The sequence below is a fragment of the Garra rufa genome, chromosome 1 (assembly GCF_049309525.1).
Source record: "Garra rufa chromosome 1, GarRuf1.0, whole genome shotgun sequence".
In the NCBI taxonomy this organism is placed as follows: Eukaryota; Metazoa; Chordata; class Actinopteri; order Cypriniformes; family Cyprinidae; genus Garra; species Garra rufa.
The window spans coordinates 15,755,727-15,773,556 of record NC_133361.1 but is presented as its reverse complement, the minus strand read 5'-3'; the positions used below and the strand labels follow the sequence as shown (position 1 = coordinate 15,773,556).

The 17,830-nt window shown below is 42.1% G+C and overlaps 2 protein-coding genes across 2 annotated transcripts in view; one reads left to right on the top strand and one right to left on the bottom strand.

Moving 5' to 3' along the window:
* The window catches only part of LOC141290255 (interferon-induced very large GTPase 1-like), a 453,394-nt gene that overhangs the window by 275,580 nt on the left and 159,984 nt on the right, over positions 1-17,830 (top strand). The window lies entirely within an intron of this gene.
* Positions 6,858-7,781, bottom strand: LOC141342058 (uncharacterized). The gene has a single exon (XM_073846450.1). It carries the CDS (start codon positions 7,779-7,781, stop codon positions 6,858-6,860), a length of 924 nt encoding a protein of 307 aa, XP_073702551.1.

The window sequence follows — 17,830 nt, the reverse complement described above, 5'->3', positions numbered from 1 at the left end:
CAGCCTCCCAAACCACCAGCACCTGCCCCATAAGCCTATTTCAGCCTCCCAAACCAACAGTGCCTGCCCCTGTAAGCCTATTTCAGCCTCCCAAACCACCAGCACCTGCCCCATAAGCCTATTTCAGCCTCCCAAACCACCAGCGCCTGTCCCCATAAGCCTATTTCAGCCTCCCAAACCAACAGCGCCTGCCCCTGTATGCCTATTTCAGCCTCCCAAACCACCATTGCCTGCCCCATAAGCCTATTTCAGCCTCCCAAACCACCAGCACCTGACCACATAAGCCTATTTCAGCCTCCCAAACCACCAGCACCTGACCCCATAAGCCTATTTCAGCCTCCCAAACCACCAGCACCTGACCCCATAAGCCTATTTCAGCCTCCCAAACCACCATTGCCTGCCCCCATAAGCCTATTTCAGCCTCCCAAACCACCAGCACCTGACCCCATAAGCCTATTTCAGCCTCCCAAACCAGCGCCTGTCCCCATAAGCCTATTTCAGCCTCCCAAACCAACAGCGCCTGCCCTTGTAAGCCTATTTCAGCCTCCCAAATCACCAGTACCTGCCCCATAAGCCTATTTCAGCCTCCCAAACCAACAGCGCCTGCCCCTGTAAGCCTATTTCAGCCTCCCAAACCACCAGCACCTGCCCCATAAGCCTATTTCAGCCTTCCAAACCACCATTGCCTGCCCCCATAAGCCTATTTCAGCCTCCCAAACCACCAGCACCTGCCCCATAAGCCTATTTCAGCCTCCCAAACCAACAGCGCCTGCCCCATAAGCCTATTTCAGCCTTCCAAACCACCATTGCCTGCCCCCATAAGCCTATTTCAGCCTTCCAAACCACCATTGCCTGCCCCCATAAGCCTATTTCAGCCTCCCAAACCACCAGCACCTGCCCCATAAGCCTATTTCAGCCTCCCAAACCACCAGCACCTGCCCCATAAGCCTATTTCAGCCTCCCAAACCACCAGCACCTGCCCCATAAGCCTATTTCAGCCTCCCAAACCACCAGCACCTGCCCCATAAGCCTATTTCAGCCTTCCAAACCACCATTGCCTGCCCCCATAAGCCTATTTCAGCCTCCCAAACCACCAGCACCTGCCCCATAAGCCTATTTCAGCCTTCCAAACCACCAGCGCCTGTCCCCATAAGCCTATTTCAGCCTCCCAAACCAACAGCGCCTGCCCTTGTAAGCCTATTTCAGCCTCCCAAACCACCAGCACCTGCCCCATAAGCCTATTTCAGCCTCCCAAACCACCAGCACCTGCCCCATAAGCCTATTTCAGCCTCCCAAACCACCAGCACCTGCCCCATAAGCCTATTTCAGCCTTCCAAACCACCATTGCCTGCCCCCATAAGCCTATTTCAGCCTCCCAAACCAACAGTGCCTGCCCCTGTAAGCCTATTTCAGCCTCCCAAACCACCAGCACCTGCCCCATAAGCCTATTTCAGCCTCCCAAACCACCAGCACCTGCCCCATAAGCCTATTTCAGCCTTCCAAACCACCATTGCCTGCCCCCATAAGCCTATTTCAGCCTCCCAAACCAACAGTGCCTGCCCCTGTAAGCCTATTTCAGCCTTCCAAACCACCAGCGCCTGTCCCTATAAGCCTATTTCAGCCTCCCAAACCACCAGCGCCTGTCCCCATAAGCCTATTTCAGCCTCCCAAACCAACAGCGCCTGCCCCTGTATGCCTATTTCAGCCTCCCAAACCACCATTGCCTGCCCCATAAGCCTATTTCAGCCTCCCAAACCACCAGCACCTGACCACATAAGCCTATTTCAGCCTCCCAAACCACCAGCACCTGACCCCATAAGCCTATTTCAGCCTCCCAAACCACCAGCACCTGACCCCATAAGCCTATTTCAGCCTCCCAAACCACCATTGCCTGCCCCCATAAGCCTATTTCAGCCTCCCAAACCACCAGCACCTGACCCCATAAGCCTATTTCAGCCTCCCAAACCAGCGCCTGTCCCCATAAGCCTATTTCAGCCTCCCAAACCAACAGCGCCTGCCCTTGTAAGCCTATTTCAGCCTCCCAAATCACCAGTACCTGCCCCATAAGCCTATTTCAGCCTCCCAAACCAACAGCGCCTGCCCCTGTAAGCCTATTTCAGCCTCCCAAACCACCAGCACCTGCCCCATAAGCCTATTTCAGCCTTCCAAACCACCATTGCCTGCCCCCATAAGCCTATTTCAGCCTCCCAAACCACCAGCACCTGCCCCATAAGCCTATTTCAGCCTCCCAAACCAACAGCGCCTGCCCCATAAGCCTATTTCAGCCTTCCAAACCACCATTGCCTGCCCCCATAAGCCTATTTCAGCCTTCCAAACCACCATTGCCTGCCCCCATAAGCCTATTTCAGCCTCCCAAACCACCAGCACCTGCCCCATAAGCCTATTTCAGCCTCCCAAACCACCAGCACCTGCCCCATAAGCCTATTTCAGCCTCCCAAACCACCAGCACCTGCCCCATAAGCCTATTTCAGCCTCCCAAACCACCAGCACCTGCCCCATAAGCCTATTTCAGCCTTCCAAACCACCATTGCCTGCCCCCATAAGCCTATTTCAGCCTCCCAAACCACCAGCACCTGCCCCATAAGCCTATTTCAGCCTTCCAAACCACCAGCGCCTGTCCCCATAAGCCTATTTCAGCCTCCCAAACCAACAGCGCCTGCCCTTGTAAGCCTATTTCAGCCTCCCAAACCACCAGCACCTGCCCCATAAGCCTATTTCAGCCTCCCAAACCACCAGCACCTGCCCCATAAGCCTATTTCAGCCTCCCAAACCACCAGCACCTGCCCCATAAGCCTATTTCAGCCTTCCAAACCACCATTGCCTGCCCCCATAAGCCTATTTCAGCCTCCCAAACCAACAGTGCCTGCCCCTGTAAGCCTATTTCAGCCTCCCAAACCACCAGCACCTGCCCCATAAGCCTATTTCAGCCTCCCAAACCACCAGCACCTGCCCCATAAGCCTATTTCAGCCTTCCAAACCACCATTGCCTGCCCCCATAAGCCTATTTCAGCCTCCCAAACCAACAGTGCCTGCCCCTGTAAGCCTATTTCAGCCTTCCAAACCACCAGCGCCTGTCCCCATAAGCCTATTTCAGCCTCCCAAACCAACAGCGCCTGCCCTTGTAAGCCTATTTCAGCCTCCCAAACCACCAGCACCTGCCCCATAAGCCTATTTCAGCCTCCCAAACCAACAGCGCCTGCCCCTGTAAGCCTATTTCAGCCTCCCAAACCACCAGCACCTGCCCCATAAGCCTATTTCAGCCTCCCAAACCACCAGCACCTGCCCCATAAGCCTATTTCAGCCTCCCAAACCACCATTGCCTGCCCCCATAAGCCTATTTCAGCCTCCCAAACCAACAGCGCCTGCTCCTGTAAGCCTATTTCAGCCTCCCAAACCACCATTGCCTGCCCCCGTAAGCATATTTGAGATTTCCATACCCTAGGCCCCCCACCCCTGTAAGCATATTTGAGGTGGGGGACCAAATCCCTGGCCCTCGCAAGCATATTTGAGGTGAGGGCCCAAACCACTGGCCCCCGCAAGCATATTTGAGGTGGGGGGCCCAAACCACAGGCCCTGTAAGCATATTTGAGGTGAGGTGGCCCAAAACGCTGGTCCCCAGAAGCATATTTGTGACCTTGGACCACAAAACCAGTCTTAAGTAGCATGGGTATATTTGTAGTAATAGCCAAAAATACATTGTATGGGTCAAAATTAATAAAATGTTTTTTTATGGCAAAAGATATTTTGTAAACGTCCTACCATAAATATATCAAAACTTAATGTTTGATTAGTAATATGCATTGATAAGAACTTCATTTGGATAATTTCCTTAATATTTTGATTTGTTTGCACCCTTGGATTCCAAATTTTCAAATTGTTTTATCTCGGCCAAATGTTGTCATATCCTAAAACAAACCATACATTAATGGAAAGCTTATTTATTCAGCCTTCAGATGATATTCCAAACCAGTGGCGCCTGCCCCCGTAAGCATATTTGATCCCTTAACCCCCACCTTTGCGAAACCTACTTGAGCTGATGGAGTCGCAACAACTTTTACTATGATTTACATGAACAGTTTATTATGAAAAATCACTGTTTACTGAAGTAAAATTTTTGGCAAAATGTTTAAATTGCCCACTGTTTGAAGAGATTTGCTTGTTTGTTTGTAAGCTTGATTTGACTTAAATTTTTATTTGTTAAATGGAGACAGATTATGTGCCAAATGCTGTAATGTGCCTTTACTGAAATCTAGTATTTTCATTACATTGTTTTAAACAATCAAACGTTAAATGAATGTGTGATCATTTAATGCCTGAATAAATTATTCCTCAATGTTTCAGTCTGCTTTCCCAATGTTTGCAAAATGTTTTTGGATTCTCTTTTTGGATTAAAATACATTAATGCAGAACTTCACAGTATTATTTAAAGCTCTAAATGTTCAGTAGGGGTTTAGGAATGTGCTTGGAGAGATTTTAAAAGAGGATAGAGAAACTATGATCATGTGAAGATCATGTGATCAATAACTGAAATCACTTCCGTGAAGTGACCATGTTCCCTTCGCTAACGGCCTTCTGGAAGGGCCCTTCGTGAAGGGATTAAGTTGCTCACTTTCATTTGAAATGTCCCTACAAATGGCGTCCCCTTCCCGAAGTGCCCTTGAAGGGCGCAAAAAAGCCATTTGGAATTCACCCTTTAAGTGTCGATTTGTTTCGAAAATGACTGATAGTTTTGCTAGATAAGACCCTTCTTCCTCGGCTGGGATGAGCTGATCACCTGAATCAGGTGTGTTTGCTTAAAGGGTAACGACACCCCCCTGGCTATGTTCAAATTCAGGGTCTGCATCCTCCTTAGGATCCTTCCTACCCGGTTGAAGGAGGAGGGGTCCTCCAAAGACCGCAAAACCTGGAAGTAGGTGTCTGTGAATTTGGACAGCCTACCCTTCTTTCAGTTCCCATATTCACACAGGCAGTAAGAAAGAAGCTAGTTTACGAAAGAGATGTTTTTTTTTTAGCATATAAACATACAAATGTAAAAAAAAAAAAAAAAAAAAAAGCTTAATGCTAAAACCAAAGGCCTAACTAGACAACCGCTGTAAAAAAAAATATTTTTTTTAAACGCCAGTTTTTTTTAAACTTACATCATTACTACCACTCGCTTCGTCCGCTTTTATTTGAAAATTCCGGAAGCGCTCTGCCGAAAGGAATTATGGGATAGGTAGGACGGATCCACCAGACCCATCCTTCCAATTCGGGGAAAAGGAGGACGTATTTGTGGGCCGCATTTGAAGGATCCTACGAATTTGGACAGACTTCGTCGCGGCGCTGTATCGTAACATCCTCCGAAGGATGTAGACCCTGAATTTGGACACAGCCCCTGTTTCAGCACTGGCTACTCTCACCACAGTTTTGAAAAATGCTGCAAAAGTGGGCGTGGCATGTTTGCTGAACTCATACGCTTTCTTTCATCCATGAACGTTCCTCTCAGTTAATGTAGGCGATCTCATAGACTGAAACGCCTGCCACAGCAAATCAGCTCGCGCTGTCATTAATAATTAAGCGAATTGACTTCTCATAGGATAAGAACACGCAGCGTCATGAATATTTATAAAACACCAATGCGTCATCGATGTACTATAGTCCAGTGGTTCTCACACTTTTTTGGTCACGCCCCCCTTTAAACCTTTAAAAAAATCTGGCGCCCCCCCCCCCCTCCAAAAATACCTATCCCACCTAAGACTAATAAATGATTTTACTAAACTTAATGAAAAATTAATGCTTTCTTAGTTTAAAAAAAAAAAAACTACAGGAGAAAAACACATGTAACACTTGAAATATAAAAAGATAGCACAGGGAGAATAACTGTTATTATTATAATTCTCCAAGGTTTATTTATTTTTATTTTTTTTGTAGGTTTCATGCTGTCCTAAGGCATAGCAGGGCTTGAAATGAACTTTTTTACTTGGTAGCACTGGTGCTCCCAACTTCAAAAAGTTAGGAGCACCAAAAAAATATAGGAGCACCCAATTTATTTTATAGGAGCACCCCCCCCCCCCCCCCCTCGCGCACACCCCACTTTGAGAACCACTGCTATAGTCAACATTTTTACAGTCCTATGCCTTCCACAGATGATATGAAAACATTTAGACCACTTAAATTAGCGATTGCTATCGGGAAGTGAAAAGACTTTCAAACAGCATAACAAAAAAAAAAATTCTAAACCAAATGTCTTTATTAAAAATAAAAAAAACAACAACAACAAAAACATGTACCTTGCAACATCAATAAAATTGTATTTACACATAAACAGTGATCAATACACATATGTACCATCAAATAAAATGTCGAACCTAATTCGTTTCATGGTCAATTTCCCTTAGTTTCTTTTCATCAGTTTTATAATAAAAATATGGAAAATACATCAGGTCAAATGACTTAATGACATAGCATCAAATAATGATGACATACACTTTCGTTTAATGACTCAACATCTCATAATGAGGCACTCTTCCATAATAGTTACCTAATGTTTTCTACTGATGAGATTTCCAAACTCACCGTAAAAAGTTGTCACCAGTTTCAACCTAAAAACGTAAGTTCTAACCCTGCTGCCTTAACATGAAGTTAAATCAACTTAAAAAAAAAAGTACAAGTCATTTGAACTAATTTTATTGTTGTGAGTTGAAATAACTTGTAGTTTTAAGTTGATTTAACTTAAGGCAGCTGCCGAACTTAGGTTTTTAAGTTAAAACTGGTGAAATCTTTTTAAAGTGCAGATACCAAACAGTCAGAAAATGCTCTGTTGCTAAGCTGTGATTTCAGACTTCGCTGAACAATAATCATGTATGTGGTTTCTTTTCGATGTGAGCTCGCATGTGATGCTTAAGAGTTGATTTGTGTCTGAAACTCGCCCCGCACTGATCACACGTGTGCGGCTTCTCGTCGCTGTGGATCCTTTCGTGCGATTTACGACTTGACGACTGATTGAATCTCTTGTCACAGTGTGAACACTTGTACGGTTTCTCTCCTGTGTGAATCCTCTGGTGCAATATTAAACCATCCGCTGAAATAAAAGTCTTTCCACACTCAAAGCACATGTGATCTCTAACACCAGTGTGTGTTTTCTCATGTTTCTGCAAATACTGCATCCGTGAAAAACTCTTTCCACATGCAGAACATGAATGTGGCTTCTCTTTCGAATGAACCGTCAGGTGTTTCTTCAGTTCTCCTGCCTCAAAAAATGTCATGTCACAGTAATCACATGCGTACGGTTTCTTTCCCATGTGGCCCATCATGTGTCTTCTAAGGTGTGCTGATTGTGTGAAACTCTTCCCACATCGATCACACCAGTGCGGCTTCTCTCCAGTATGAAGTCTCATGTGAACATCAAGATATGCTTTTCGACTGAAGCTATTGCCGCACTGATTACATATGAATGGCTTCTCTCCAGTATGAATTCTCAAGTGAAGCTCAAGATGTTGTTTCGTTGAGAATGCCGACCCACAATGATCACACTCAAACGGCTTCTCTCCGGTGTGGGTCATCATGTGACTCTTAAGATTTTGTTTGCATGAGAAACTCTTCCCACATTGATCACATGTGAACGGTTTCTCTCCAGTGTGGATTCTCATGTGAAGCTCAAAATGTTGTTTGTTTATCAGACTCTTTCCACACTGAATGGTCTTTTTAGTCTTTGAGCGACTGTTGTAATGTTTCTCCTCTGCTTCACTCAGTTCTTCACTTTTCTTGTTCTCTTCAATCATCTCTGATATGAAAGAAAAAAATTAATTCAAAATAATTTAAAGTGAAAGGACATAAAATACTAAAATCATTTTGATGCATTTTTTATTTTTAATTGAAACTTCGCATGAACAAGGTACACTTTTCTACCAGTTACTCTTTGTAAAATATTACAGGCACAAATCTCATGTTTCTATAGTAAGTACTTTTACATTTATTTGATTAATGACACAATTGTCTAAAGTAATATTAACATTACAAATTATGCGGCACTGCCATAACTTTGACACCAACTTTTCGATTAAATAATGTACTAAAAACATAATTATTGGGTTCTCATATGGTTCCAAATGAGAACATTAATGTTCCGTGTAGGTTCTCTTTTTAATAACCTAGAGAGAACGTTCCCAGAATGTTCCCTGCAGGTTATTTTGAGTAGTCATAACCATGTAAACTAATTAAAACTTTGCAAATGATTCAGATTATTCTAATGCTGAAATGTATATATTATTTTATCATAAACTATTTTTGCAAAATAAACTTTTAATAAACTGTTGACATCAAAGTGGTCAACTTGCATTATAATGATAATATAATTCAAATTTTATAGCTAAAAATAAGCCAAGGTTAAGCGTAGTCTTAAAATTATTTCATTACTGTGCGCCTCTGATCTGCACGCGCTTTAATGTCTTCCACATAAAGCCGCGCACTTGCATAATTTAAAAATTAACGGTCATTTCGTTTTACTGACTGACTAACATTAGTTGACTGATCTTTCTAATCGATAATTACTTATAATTAATATATATACGAGAGTTATTGTTATTTCAGGGAGATTTGACACGTCTGATTGAAGAGAGCACGATGTTAACTGGGACGTTTTCGTTTTTACCAAGCGTGCCGTAGGTGTCCTGAAAAGTGAAGCCAAAAGTTTTCGATCGCCCCCCGGTGGCTGGCTGCAGTATAGGTCATAAACCCCGCCCTCTCCATGTAATCTAATGGGACGTGAGCCAAACTAAATAATCGAATTACACGGCAAATAATTTTTTTCCAAAGGTGATTTCCATCGTGTGAGGTAGTTTTTATAATGCTGATTCATGCTCAGGTGTTCGTTTTTCTAATAAGTTTGCTTTTAAGTAGTTATTTGATGCTATAAAAACGGGGTGTGGTGTCATGATTGTGATCGTGCGATTGGGTCTGCGGGAGTTTGGGCGGGACTTTGACACCGCGGCTCCGCCTCACGACACTACTGCGCATGCTCTGGCTCCAAACGAACCTCTACTGCGCATGCTCTGGCTCCAAATGACGTAACTTCCCCCAAGATGGTAGCGGCCATATTGAGCTGTTTTGGCTTCACTTTTCTATAGTGGAAAGAAGCGGAAACGCGTTGTCCATCTTTTTTACAGTCTATGGTTTTTACTGACCAAAAGAGAGGGAAGCATCATCATTGATTCTGTGGAAAGAAACGAATGTAAATGCCATCCGAAACGCTTTTGAGATGCATTTAATTCCGATAGCTCAAACCACTTCAAGAGGTGGTCTAGGCTGCATTCCAAATGAAACTGGGCAAGTGTAAATGCAACTGGTTGTTAAAACCACACGTAATTTTTTTCCTCCCAAAATATTAAAATAATAAACATGTGAGAGTGTTTTATAGGATATATGGCATGTTATGGTCAGATATGACAGCGATAATGCAACAAGCATCGCTGCAGATGAGTAGCTGAACATAACTTTTAAGCAAGCCAACACAAACTACCACAAATGAAACTGTATGTTCATAGCATCATGACTGAATGGATGAGAAATCAAGAATAAACACCAACCTGTTTGTTCTTCAGTATCTTCCGTGTGTTTCATTCTGCAAAGTTCTAGATCTCTCATGGAGCTCAGTCTTTGCAGATTTCAGCTCTTTCTGATGCTTTAATGCTCGTCTTGTTAATTGATGGGAATATTCCAGCATTTATTGCTGAACTGCAGAGGGAGGAGCTTCACTGATAATGACGTGATTGCTGTGGGAGGAGCTGATCTGCCAAAATCAGTTTTTAATATATTAGTCACTTGGTCAAATTGAAGATGTCCAATTTTAGTGTCTGCATCAAATTAAATGTACAAACGTGATGTTATATACATAGAAAACCAATAAAATGCGAAAATAGGTCAAATAATCATTCATCATTCAAAAATCATTCAGCATAACAGATACATTCATGTAAAAATCAATCAAATTCTGGCATGTACTTAATAAAATATGTAAAAGAAAAAGTGACTATATTTTATTCTATTTTAAGTAATTAAAACATTCTTGCTAACAATTGTGTAAAACCTAGTGGTTTGTTGATATTGGTAAAGTAGCCTATAAAGATTGAAAATGACAAATATTCTAGGGCTACTTCACCTTATAATTTCCAAATGACTAACTATGCCTGATATGCATTTTTAATAATTATTTTTATTTTTTAATAGTTTTTTTATATATATAAAACACTTTGTTTTTGACTCGTATACCAACTGACACATAATAGCATCTATATCTGTCTATTATAAAGTAACTGTGTCACACCCCCGGACTTTCATGTTGGTTTCTTCCATTTTCCCCGCAGTTCTGAGTGTTTTGGTTTCTCCCTCATTGTTGTCACCTGGATGTTTGTAATCAGTCTGTCTATTTAAGGTGTGTGTTTTCCCCTGTATTCTTTTCGGTCTTTAATGTTACCACTCTGTGTTCCTGTGTCTGCCTGTTTCCCATTGGATTTATTAAATGTACGTCTTTTTATTACGTCGTTGTTCGTGTTCCTGCTTGATCTGTGACAGAAAGACCGACCGGAACAGTTTTGTTTTTGGCGTGTTCTCCTCCGTTTTGTTTCCCGTTCGTTTTTCCCAGTCTTTTTGTTTCCATTGTGTTTCCCCCATGGATTCCTTCCTACGTCCAGAATTCATCCTCCTCCGGCTGAAGCAGGGGGATTTACCGCTCGAGGGTTACACTCTCATGTTCCAGCTTGTAGCAAACACCACCAGCTACCCGGACGACGCGCTCTGTACGTTCTATGACGCCAGTCTCAGTCGTGCAGAGCGCCGTCGTCCGAGGATGGCCCTCGAGCAGATTTCGCCGCATTTGTGGAGTGGACACTGGCGAGAAACAGACCCACGTTCCCTGCCTGTTCCAAGGAGCATTGGAGTGCCACTCCGGACCCAGAGCCCAGCCAGCCACCCCGACCCGCGGATTATGGGCCCTTCATAGATGGAAAGCCCGAGCCCAGAGCGACAGCAGTATGGAGTGCCGACGGGGTCAAAACTGCTGATCAGGTGCGTGAGCCGGCCATTACATCCGCGACGGTGGAGTGCTTCGTGGAGCAAGAGGGGGCTGTAGAGAGCCCCGTCCACTGCACCGCCACTGGGGGTGAGCAAGAGCACAACTCTGGGGACTTAATTGACTGTTTCACGGAAATACGCATCTGCCTGGATTTCCCTCCCACCCTCCCTTTTCTGCCGAAGCCTGAATCTCCGCTGGTTCCGCCCAGCTGTCCAGAGTCAACGCTGGTTCCGCCCAGCCTTCATGAATCCCCGTTGTCTGCTGTCTGTCCCCTTGCTCACCCTCAGCCCACCATCTGTGCGGTGGGTTTGCCGTGGGTCTGCCAATCTCCATCGGTGTCATGGCTGGAGGATCCCTCACCATCGCCTCCAGCCTCAGAGTCCTGGACTCCGCCTCGGCCCTCTGACCCTGCGGCTCCACCCCGGCTCTCTGCTCCCTCGTCTCTGTTGTCGCCCGTCGGTCCACCAGCTCCACCGGGCTCCATCGTCCCTCCGGCTCCGCCCTGGTCAGTCGTCGCCCTACCTTCGCCTCTGGACTATACTCCTCCGGCTGTGCCTCGTCGCTCCGTCCCACCGGCTCGTTGGACCTCCTCCCTCCAGCGGGCACAGCCTCGGCCCTCTGTCGCTCCGGCTCCGCCGCGGACCTCCGGATCTCCATCTCCGCCTTGGTCGCCAGAGCCTTGGGTTCCGCCTTGGCCCTCCGGATCTTCGGCTTTCCGTCTCCGCATCGGGCTCTCCCACCACCTGCTCCACAACCGTCGGTTGGACCCATGGAGTCGTCAGCCTCTCCTCCACCATGGCTCCTCCCTTCATCGGCTCCACCGTGGGATTACATGGCTGTGTTCTGGGTCCCACCTGGCTCCTCCTGCCCCAGCCCCTTCCTGTCACCTCCTTGGCTCCTCCCTCTGTCATCACCTCCATGGACTATTCAGTCACCACCTTGGACTCCATCTTTTGCCCTCCTCCCGGGAGTCGGTCCTCCGCTGAAACCCCCTCCTGAGACTGTTTGCTGTTTCCCGTTTGTTGGCGCGAGGACACGCCTTCCGGGAGGGGGAGGTAATGTCACACCCCCGGACTTTCATGTTGGTTTCTTCCATTTTCCCCGCAGTTCTGAGTGTTTTGGTTTCTCCCTCATTGTTGTCACCTGGATGTTTGTAATCAGTCTGTCTATTTAAGGTGTGTGTTTTCCCCTGTATTCTTGTCGGTCTTTAATGTTACCACTCCGTGTTCCTGTGTCTGCCTGTTTCCCATTGGATTTATTAAATGTACGTCTTTTTATTACGTCGTTGTTCGTGTGTTCCTGCCTGATCTGAGACAAACTGATGCTAATTCACACATTTTTATTTCTAATTCTAACATTATTCTGTTTCTTCATTAAAATAACAGCATATAGAAACTGAAAATGTGCGTTTGTAAAAAAACTAAAAATAACCCTCAGTCTGTTGACACCACTGAAATGAGCTTTAAGTGTCATTTTACACGAGATCTGAAGACACCAGCATAATAAACGAGGTGAAAACTGAACTATTGATTTAAATGTGTTTCTAACAGCAAAATAAAGTAAAACGATCTGCTGATGATCCTGAATGTCTTGTTGAATGTGTTTTGATAGTCTGAGGCTCATAAATAGCCTATTAACACAGAGGCTGAAAAGACTCTTTATTTCAAGTCAATAGTTCCTGTTTTGACCTCATTTATTATTCTGAAGTCTTCAATGAAATGATCTTCAAGGCAGTTTAGAGGAGATACCAGAAAGCAAGGTTAACTTACCAATTGCTAAACGCCAAACACGCAGTTGATTAAACCATTTAGATACTTCCCAGCGTGAGGGGGAACGCTCTGTCTTTGCTGGGAAGTATCTAAATGGCCTTTGAACAGAAGCAGTAGCCTATGGCGCATATTTTCTTAGCGTTTGTTTCCGTAGTGACTCGTGATTCGTCGCTCTGTTGAGGATGTCTTGTGTGTTTAACTGGAACATAATCTCTGTGTTAAATGAACTCCTGGACGTGTTTTTGGAACCAGAATACCTGGTTTAATCAACTGCGTGTTTGGCGTTTAGCAAATGGTAAGTTAACCTTGCTTTCTGGTATCTCCTCTAAACTGCCTTGAAGATCATTTCATTGAAGACTTCAGAATAATAAATGAGGTCAAAACAGGAACTATTGACTTGAAATAAAGAGTCTTTTCAGCCTCTGTGTTAATAGGCTATTTATGAGCCTCAGACTATCAAAACACATTCAACAAGACATTCAGGATCATCAGCAGATCGTTTTACTTTATTTTGCTGTTAATAACCTATAAAGAACGTTTTCAGAACGTTCCCTGCAGGTTATTTTTAGTTTTTATTTTATAACCTAAAAATAACCTTCCCAGAACGTTCCCTGCAGGTTGTTTTTATTTTTTTTAAACCTTAAAAGAACCTTTCCAGAAGGTTCCCTGCAGGTTATTTTTAAGTTTTATGTTTATAACCTAGAGAGAAAGTTCCCAGAACGTTCCCTGGAGGTTATTTTTAGTAGTCATTACCATGTAAATTAATTAAAACTTTGCAGATGACTCTGATTATTTTAATGCTGAAATGTGTATATATATTTTTTCATCATAAACAAACTAGAATCTCATGTCCAAAATAAGCATTTAATAAATGACACCAAAGTGGTCAAATCGCATTATAATGATAATATGATTTTAATTTTATAGCTAAAATAAGCCAAGGTTAAGTGTCTAAAAATCATATTATAAACACTGGGTTTATTTCTTTACTGCACGCCTTTGTTCTGCAGCTTCTCCAGCACACGCTTTCTCCATCAGGTGCTTTCTCCCGTTTTCAACATAAAGCGGCGCGCTTGCGTAATTCAAAAAATAACGGTCATTTCGTTTTACTGACTGACTAACATTCGTTGATTGATCTCTTTAATGAATAATTACTTATAAAATATATATATACGAGAGTAAATATTATTATTTTAGGGAGATTTGAGGTCTAATTGAAGAAAACAATGTTTACCAAGACGTTTTCATTTACTGACCAAAAGAGGGAAGCACATCATCGTTAATTCAGTGGTAAGAAACGAATGTAATGTTATCCTAGTTAAAGTCAAATAAACGTTCTTAGAACGTTGCGGGAACGTTCCCCTAACCTAAAGGGAACGTTCTATTTACGTAAAGAAAACGTTCCTGGCTAACTAATAGGGAACGTTCTTGGGAAGCAAAAATTGTTAGATGGGTTGGTGCTTATCGCCACCAATTGGAGGTCGCGCACAGGGGCGTCGGACAGGGGGTAATAGTGGAACCGAGTAACAGGAACGTGATATTGCGATCGCGAAACAACCCCTGTTGTGGTTTCCCTTTTCCCCATTTGAAGAAACATTCTGGGGTCTTAGGTTTTGATGCCAAAAGAGACTTTATTGTCAGAGACAACAAGGCCGAGAGAACTCCAAAGTCTAAGCCTGCACACTCTTTTATACAGTTTTCTTTAAGGCGTGTTCTATACATTTCATACATATGGTTATTGTTCCCAATTTTGGCTGTGCCTCCAGTTTGCTTGTCTGGAAGCCTCTTCCTTAACATTTACGTTAAGGAAGAGGCCCCATCATATATCTCATATATCTCATATGTGACCCTGGACCACAAAACCAGTCATAAGGTTAAATTTGACAAAACTGAGATTTATACATCATGTGCTCAATAAATAAGCTTTCTATTGATGTATGGTTTGTTAGGATAGGACAATATTTGACTGAGATACATCTATTTGAAATCAGAAATCTGAGGATGCAAAAAAATCAAAAAGACTGAGAAAATCACCTTTAAAGTTGTCCAAATTAGGTTCTTAACAATGCATATTACAAATCAAAAATTACATTTTGATATATTTACAGTAGGAATTTTACAAAAAATCTTCATGGAACATGAACTTTACTTAATTTCTTAATGATTTTTGGCATAAAAGAAAAATCAAAAATTTTGACCCATGCAATGTATTTTTGGCTATTGCTACAAATATACCCCAGCGACTTAAGACTGGTTTTGTGGTCCAGGGTCACATATATCATCATATATCTCTTGTCTAGTGTCAAAACAGGATGTGCAGCTTAAGCATATAAGTTCCACCATATGTGACTTCTGCAATGTCTGCACATTTCATTCTCCTGCAGGTCCATACACACCCAGGCAGATACATGATTATAATAGTGAAATAACTTGAGGCATAAATTGCTATAGTCACATTAATTATACTTGGTGGGGGAGTTGGGGAATGAGCCTATTCCAAAAAAAAGTGTTCCTTTAAAGCGCGTATACGGCGAATAATGTGATTTAGATCGGGACGCAGGGGCAGCTTCATGGGATGTTTCAAAATAATAAAATAATAATAAAATAATTCCCCTGGCAAATCGCACCCTGGGCCTATATATCTTTATTATTATGTTGACAGATCAGCTCCTCTCACAAGAATCGCATCATCATTAGTGAAGCTTCGCTCACTGTAATTCACCAATAAATGCTGGAATATTCTCATAAGTTTACAAGACAAGCAACAAATCACCAGGAAGAGCTGAAATTTGCAAAGACTGAGTTTTTTAAAGAGGACAGAGAGAAGACCAGAGATACAAAACCCTACAGAATGAAACACACTGAAGAACAAACAGGTTGGTGTTTATTTTTTTCTTTCTTTATTAATAGTGATGATGGTTATTAAGCTTTAAGCAGATTTAGATTTGCTGTAATATATCTGAAGCATCCAATAATAAGACAGACTGCGACCATCTTTCTGCTGCGACTAAACTTTTTTTAAACTGTGCGACCACCGCCTTGTCCAACTAATAAGTAAAAAAAAAAAAAAAAGTCTAAATTAAGAGAGCTTTTGCTTGAAACAAGCAAAATAATCTGTCATTGATTTAAGCAAAACAATATTGCTTTCTGCTTGAAATTAGATTATTTTGCTTACCCTACTGGCAGATTATTTTGCTTGCTCTAAGCAAAAACTCACAAAATTTTGACTTCTTTTTTTCTAAGAACATGGCAATAATTTTTACTTGTCTAGAAAATCCGTTTTGATTTAAGAATTTTAAGATATTTTGCCTGGAAAAAAGACAATTTTTTGCAGTGTAAAAGTACATTTTGAAGCTCAGTGCTTTATAGTCAAATGTGTATTACCAAGAAATAAATGTGTAATATTATTAGTAACTGCACTTTTTAATGCACAACAATAGTAATTGGATGATTAAATTATCTTTATTTTCAACATATCTTTAATGTTTCAAAAATAATAATTTGAAGATCAGTTTACCTCATGGCAAAATTTCAGGGACAAATAAATAAAATGTATTTATAAAATATAAATCAATAAAAATATAAACAAATGTATAAAACAATAAAAACAAATCTATAAAATATTTTGCGAACATTTAAAATATATTTATAAAAATGCATCAAAATGACGTGAATGAAAATTTTGTGAAACAATTATCTACTTTACACTATTATAACTGTCAGTATTTTGTCCTGTCCTGTTCTGTTTTCCTAGTGTTTTCCCCCCTATGTTTCCCATGATAATGGTTTAGTCCTTGTCTCTCCCTCCTGGTTTTGTCTATTTTGGTTTAGTCATGCCCATATTTGTATTTCCCCCTCGTCATCTCGTTATCTCGTTTGTAACCACACCCTGTTTGCTGTGTATAAAAGTCTATGTCTGCTCACTTCCCTTTGTCCGTCGATGATGTTACTTTGTGTTTTCCATGTGCTCCCGGATTTATGTTTGTTTTTCTGAAAGTGTTTTTGTTTGTATTCCGTTTCCCCGGCTTCTGTTTGGATCTCCACCACTTCACCTCCAATACACGACCCTGACAATAACAGGGTTCGATTCTTTGTCCACATTTCTCTTCTTTTATTTACTGAAAATTAACCATTTTAAATTGTATTTCAGAGTTGATTGAAGAAAACAAGGAGAACAAAGAACTGAGTGAAATGACAAAAACCTTTTGAGTATAGTTGCTCTCCAAACAAAGATTAAAAAAAGTGACATTCAATGAGTATTTTGGGGCCATACTATATATGAACCTTAAATATACTCTTTGATTTTTGTTCTAACTACTGTTATGTATTTTTTATTATTATTATTTTGACATGAAACATCTATATATGTCTGTTATAAAATAACGGATGCTAATTCACACATTTTTATTTCTAGTTCACACTGGAGAGAAGCCATTAACTTGTGATCAATGTGGGAGGATTTTTGCACACTCAGCAAGACTTAAGATGCACAAACTGTACGCGAGATCAATGCTGCAAAACATCTCTGAGGGCTTCAGACCTGAAGACATACCATAAAGTCAACACAAACGAGACGACACATTCATGTAATCTGTGCGGAAAGAGTTTTTCACAGCTAATGCATTTAAAAGCGCATCAAAAAATACACACTGCTGTGAGAGAGTAGCCTACATGTGCTTTGAATGCAAGAAGACATATAAGTAGTGGATCAGGGTAGAGAAAAGATGGCATATGTGCGTGACCGTCTGGACAACGGGTGAGGAATGAAGCTGAAGAATGGTTCAGAGATTTTACGGTCTGGTCCCGCATCCGTTGTGGGGCATCAGGTTGCGTTCATGAGCCCCGGCTAATAGATAAATAGGGGAGCTTCAAAAAAGATGAACAACGACATAAATAAACAATTTTAAAATTAGTACCAGCACAAATAATAGTAAACATAACAATTAAATATATATTTTAAAATAATAATAATAATAATAAAAGACTTAAGAGA

What these genes read in the sequence shown, in the direction of transcription:
- LOC141342058 (XM_073846450.1), bottom strand. Translation starts at nt 7,781, where the DNA reads ATGATTGAAGAGAACAAGAAAAGTGAAGAACTGAGTGAAGCAGAGGAG.